This window comes from Hyaena hyaena, unplaced genomic scaffold (assembly GCF_003009895.1).
Source record: "Hyaena hyaena isolate Hyena2069 unplaced genomic scaffold, ASM300989v1 scaffold_28, whole genome shotgun sequence".
NCBI lineage: Eukaryota > Metazoa > Chordata > Mammalia > Carnivora > Hyaenidae > Hyaena > Hyaena hyaena.
This window is the reverse complement of record NW_024080660.1, coordinates 4,939,038-4,945,037: the sequence shown is the minus strand read 5'-3', so window position 1 is coordinate 4,945,037 and position 6,000 is coordinate 4,939,038. Positions and strand designations below refer to the sequence as shown.

The 6,000-nt window shown below is 59.4% G+C and overlaps 1 protein-coding gene across 5 annotated transcripts in view; it reads right to left on the bottom strand.

Moving 5' to 3' along the window:
• Positions 1 to 471: 471 nt before the first annotated feature.
• The window catches only part of TMCC2 (transmembrane and coiled-coil domain family 2), a 40,743-nt gene continuing 35,214 nt past the window's right edge, over positions 472 to 6,000 (bottom strand). For all 5 annotated transcript variants that reach the window (XM_039227529.1, XM_039227530.1, XM_039227531.1 and 2 more), the window contains 3 exons: positions 3,958 to 4,898; positions 2,616 to 2,751; positions 472 to 2,078 (listed from right to left, as the gene is read on the bottom strand). In XM_039227529.1, coding sequence (XP_039083460.1) covers positions 1,767 to 2,078; positions 2,616 to 2,751; positions 3,958 to 4,898 — 1,389 coding nt within the window. In that variant the 3' untranslated portion in view covers positions 472 to 1,766. The remainder of the gene's footprint in view (positions 2,079 to 2,615; positions 2,752 to 3,957; positions 4,899 to 6,000) is intronic.

Genomic DNA, 6,000 nt, shown 5'->3' with positions numbered 1-6,000 from the left:
AGGGCCTGGCTTCCAAGCTCAAGGCTCCTGGTGAGCAGGTGATCTATGTTCTAGCTGGTCAGGCCCAGGTAAGTCCAGCAGATGCCTCTCTTTGGGACTGAACCCCGAGAAAAGGGTGAGCAAGGACTCTGCTGCCCTCTCGTGGCCACACCAGGCCTGGTTGCTGTTGTGGGGTGGGGGTTGGGGCCGCTTGTCTTCTTCAAGCCACAGATGGCAATCTCCCAATCCCCTCCCCCTAGAAAGTGCCCTGGGCGGTGGAGGGGGTGGTACCACCTCGCTTCCCTATCACGGAGGCCAGAGCTTGGGCTGTGCCAAGTAGGAAAAGTAGGACGGGAAGGGCGCATGATGACTTGCTCAGGGATGGGTCCTGAAAGAAGAAGAGAGGCCCAGAGCGTTACTCAGAATGCCTGGGTGAGGACAGAAACCCGGTGGTTTCCACAGGGTGGCCTGATCAACTGACACGAGACAGGATGCTTTGAAAATTTAGAGGATATTTATTTTTCAGGAAGGTCCACCACAGCTGACGGGCACGACCCTTGGCCACCCTAGGAGATTTCTCTTTCGTTTTGCGAGAAATGCCCTCTCTTCTCGGACGTGCCCGCGGGAAGGCTGGGATGTGAAGAGAAACCATACACAACACTCCAGAGCCTTAAAAAAATAAAGCAACAACCTCCTCCACACAAATACACACATACAAAATAAACACATGTATAAAAGAGAGGCTACGCAAAAGAGAGGCTACGCTTCTCCCGTCCTGGCTGAGGGGTGCTTTGGGAGAGCGGGGCCGGGTGGCTTTGCCCCCCCTTTCCCCTAACCAGGATTCTCCAGAGGCGAAATGGTATGGACGTGCCTGACAGCCAAGAAGCCTCTGGCTTCCCAGAGAGGACAGCGACAGAGTCCTCTCCCTGGAGCTCGGGGCGGGGGAGGTTGGGGGACAAGGTACAAAGGAACAAATAAATAAATAAATAAATAGAACCCATCACACTCCCAGAGGCCTAAGGGCTTGGGCTGAGGCTGGGGTGGGGGGACCCTGGGGCCTTGTTTCCCTGAAAGGAGCAGGTTCAGTGACAGGCAGAGAGAACAACAGGGAAAACACAAGTCCAAAAGCTACACCCCGCCTGGCCTCCGGAGCTTGCATCCTTCAGATCCCGGGAGAGGCCCAGAAGCGAGCCTCAAACCAGCTCTGGAGGAACAAGGGGTGGACCGAGCCTGCCCCCTGGCCCCAGCAGGTGCCCAGAGGCCGGGGGTCCCCCACCCTGGCTCCCTGGCATTCTCTGAGGCCAGCGGAGCCCCCCGCTGCCTGGCCGTCTGGCCCTCCCCCTGACCATCTCCGCAGCGGGAACTGTAGATGGCTCGGGGCTGGGCTCTTCTCTAGAATGGACGGGGCATGGCCCTCTCCTGCTTCTGTTCTTACTGGCCCTCCTGACTTGCTGCATCCTGAGTCAGCTGGGAGAGGTCCTTGAGCGACTGTCAGTAATCAGAGCAGTCCATCCCGACGTCCTCCTCCGCTCCATTTGGCCACAGGTGTCCCCACTGCATCTGGCCAGGGCTGCCCTCAAGGCTCCCTTCAGGCCAACAGGGAGAAGGTGTCAGACAGAAGCAGGAACGGAGAAGGGGGCAGGAGCTGCTGGAACGGACAGTTTGGGCAAGAGGCCAAACCAGACACACGAACAAGTTCAAAGGACTCGGGAGTCCCTGGGGCCCTCCTGGAGAAGCGTGGCCATGTTGGGGCCTGGGGGAGCACAGGGCAGGGGCGGGCGGGCCGCTCAGCTGGGTAGCAGCACGTGCTCCAGGAGGTAGGTGAGGGAGTCCCAGTGCTTCCAGAGGAGGAAGAGGACGAGGACCAGGAGAGCGGTGCTGGTGATGCGCAGGCGTGTCTTCATGAGGGGCGTGATGAAGTTGGCGATGGTGGACACGAACACCAGCAGCACGGCCATGAGCGCCAGGATCACGTTGATGAACTTGCCCAGCAGAGCCCGCGCGTTGGCGTTCTCCACGCCCTCCAGCTGCACCACCTGCTGCTGCTGCTGCTGCAACTCCAGCTTGGTGACGCGGGTCAGGCAGGACTCCACGGCCTCCTGCAGGGGGTGGGGGACGACGTGGGAGCTCAGGGTGGGCCGGACCCTCCCCGCCCCTCAGAGAAGGCAACCCCCTCAGAGAAGGCGACCGTGCACAAGGTGCCCCCTGAAAAGGCAGGGCGCCGGCTGATCGGGGGCAATTTTTACGACTATTCGGGGAGGATGGTAGGAGACGGGAGTGGCTGACTCATGTGTGCGTGTGGGGAGTGGAGGGGGACACACAGCGGGCCCAGTCCCCTGGAGCATCCTCTCCAGGCAGTCTCGAGCCTGGAAATCCCATTGATCACCGGCAAGGCTGCCATCAAAGAGCTGGGGGCGTGGGTGGCTCTCAACCATCTGCTCTCGCAAATCCAGTCCAGGGCCTGCCTGGCTCCTACCTCCGCCCCACGCCACCCTCTCCATCCACGCGCCCATCTGAGCCACCGGTAGAAGAGGCTGTGCCCAGAACCCTCTCCAGTTGGTAAAGCCCTCACGCTCATGCCGCTGACAGCTCTCTCAGCATGTCTGGGCCCCCCCAGGGTCGGTCCCTGGTCGTACCTGGATGTCCCGAGCCCTTTCGTAGGATTGGTAGGCCACCTTCTCCTCCATGCTGGCCAGCTCCTGCTTCAGGTTGGTCATCTCATTCTGGTGGAGCTCAGTCAGGTCATTGAGCTGTTCCTCGAGCCGCTCGTACCTGGCAGAGGGACAAGGTGTGCCTTCAGTCCCGGCCCCTGACCTCCCTTCTCTCCCCAAGATCAATTTCATTCTTCAGCCCACCCAATGTGTCTCAGTCCTCTTCCAACTTTAATGGCAACGACAAGGAAGGCTACTCTTTAAACAGCACTATGGCCATGTAGGCATCGTGCCAAGGCTCTACTCTCATGATCTCATAGGATCCTCATCCCCCTCCACCCTGCGAGACAAGTACCAGCATCATCCTATTTCACAGATGAGAAGACTGAGACAGAGAGAGGTTAAGGAACCTGCCGAAGGTCACACAGCTCACAAACGGGGGACTCAGGATTAAATGAGTTCCACATGAGTTTGTAAGCCCTGGACCAAGATGCTCTCTTGGTCACCAGGGACACAGCGACATAGATACATGATCCCTGCTCTGCAGGCACAAAATATCAAAAGGGGATTCTTATGTGGGGGTAGTTTTCAGGCAGCGACCCCCCCCCCTCAACTTTCTAACCCTTCTTCATATATATGAAGAAAAAGGAAAAGTGCTAATTAAGGAAAAGATCGCCAAGAATCCCAGAGGGCAAGTGTCAACCAAATGCCACAGGAGGGGCACCGAGCAAGAGGGCACGGAGCAGGCAGGGGGCGGGGTTAGGGGCCAGAGCCTCCGGCTTCTGCCAAACGTTTAACCTGACGGTGCCAGATGTTTAGCTAGTTGGACTTTACGGGTTTGGACTCACTGAACCTTCACGAACCCTAGGGGTGGGAATCTGTGTTATTGCCGCTGCCCAGACCAGGAGGCTGGGTGTGCAGAGCACTAAGTACTTTGTTCAAGGTAAAGAGTAAAGAGTAGAGCTGGGGTTTGAACCCAGGGAACCTAGCTCCTGAGTCAGTGCCCTTAGTCTTTCTAGGTGAGAGCCCACGTAGCCGGCCAAGTCCCTGCCTCAGTTTCCCCTTCTGTACACTGTCCACACAACCATCAAGCAGGGATGTTCGAAGCTCCTGAGACAGGCAGAGCCTTCTCTCCATGCACAGGTCAGGTCCCGTAACCCTATCTTCCAGCCGCTCTGACGAAGCTGGAGGAAGGCTTCCCGGCGGCTCTTCCGGCTCCTTCCAGCAGCCTCAGACCCTTCTCCATGCACCTCCATCTGCCTCCACAAGCCCGGAGTCTGACGGCCGGTGCCCATCCGCTCAGTGCGGGCAGGGTAGTGGCGCCTACCTGTAGCGTTCCTCCTGCAGACACTGGGTCATGTAGGTGTAGTCCCTCTGCAACTGAGCCTTCAGGTCTTCCATCGAGTCCTCCAGGTGGGACTGTCCCTCCTTAATCTCCCGCAGCTCCTCCAGCAGAGCGTCCAGGTTTCCGGAGGCCCCGTACAGCGCGTTCGACTTAGGGCTCCCTAGCGCCCCGGCCGGCCCGGCCCCGGAGTTGCTGCCGGCCCCGGCCGAGCTGGCGCTGGCGCTGGAGCACTCATCGTCGCTGCCGTACTTGGGGCTGGACACGAGGGTGGCGCTGCCGCTCAGCGCCCGCGCCGCCTCCTCGGGGGGGCCGTCCTCCAGAGGGTCCTTCAGGTGGGCGATGTTGTCCGCGCTGCCAAACTTGTTGCGGATGAGGCTGGCGAACTCCCGGGGCTTGGAAACCACGGCGGTGTGGGTGGCCTGCGAGAGGCCGGAGAGGCTGCCCTTGACGCCCTCGACCACGCCTCCCCCGAAGCCACTGATGCCCGCGCGCACGTTGGCGCCCACGTCCTTCAGCCCCTGCTGCATGTCCCGCAGCACGTCCTTGGGCTGCCGCGAGGGCCCGTTCTGCTCGATCTCCTTCAGGCGCCGGCGGTAGTGCTCAAGCTTCTTGTGCAGCTGGGCGATGGTCTGCGCCGACTTCTGGTTCTTCTTCTCGAACACCTGCTTGATGCGCGACACCTGCTGCTTGTCTGCATTGTTGGCCAGCTTCAGGTACTCAGCCACATTGTCGTCCCGCGCCTCCTGCTCGATCTTGATCTGCTCGGTGATCTTCAGGATCTTCTGGTGCAGGTGGTCGATGGCAGCCTTGGTCCGCTGGGGGTCGGGGGCCCCATCTGGCACGTCCAGGTTGACGGGGCCGTCAGCGTCCCCATGGCCGGGGCCGCCGGGGAGGCTCAGGGCCACAAGGTCTCCCTTGTCAACCTGGGGAAGAAGGCGAGAAAAGCCAGCATAGGTAAATCATGAAACCGTGGGAGGGTACTCTCCCAAGTCCATGGACACCTCTGGACTTGGTTTCTCTGCCTGGAAGATGGATGCAGGATGAATAGGAAGCTTCCAGGCAAGAGCCCCAAATAGTGACAACCAGAGTATTCCTTTTACAGCTGCCATTTAAAAAAAAAAAAAAAGATTTTATTTCTACATAATGTCTATACCTAATGTGAACCTTGAACTCACAGCTCCAAGATCAAGAGTTGCACCCTTCACGGACTGAGCCAGCCAAGTGCCCCTACCCATGGCCATTTTTGAAGGGCTGCCCCAGCTGCAATCCACCTAATCCTCATAAGATCCCTAAAATGCAGTCTAGGCAGATCTGCCTCTCCTTTGGCACAGAGAGCTCAAGCAAGTTGCCCTGGGACACACAGCCATGAGGACACAGAACCTCATTGCTCCATCACACGGACTAAGCGTGCCTGACGAGAGTCACAGGACTGATTTCTCAGAGAGAAGACAAGCGGTCCCTCTGGACTCAACCTCCCCAAAGGCTCCTGCCTCAAACAGGCCTCTCCCTCAGAGCTGACCAAAGCCTCCACGTGGGCCCAACGCAGGCGCAGGAAGCCTCCCCACCTGTCCCACCCCAGCTTTCCTAATGCAGTTCAGCTGGTCACCTGCCTCTGCTGACGCCCCTTCCAGCCCCTCCATCACCTTCCAGCTCTCCTGAGTGGTCGGCAACCTCTTCCTCTTCATGACGGCGAGAGCGCCCGGCCCTGCCCCGTCTCCCAGACGCAGGACAGGAGCACAGCTCACCCGCCCTGCTGGCCAGGTCCTGAGGACTCAAGTCCCAGGAGCAAGCTCTGGGGCCAGGGGAAGCAGGGACCGGTCTGGAGGTCTGAGGGTACCAGGGCCCAGCTCAGAAAGGGGTGAATGTGCAGGACGGAGAGGCCGGCCCCTATCCAGGCAGCAGCAGGCCTCTCAAGTGCATGCGGGTGACACGAAGGAGAAGCCCAGAAAGGTTGGGGGGTCGGGGTGAAAGGAAGGAAAGGTCCCAGGAGATAGGAGAGATGGGAAACCGCGGGGGCCGATGAAA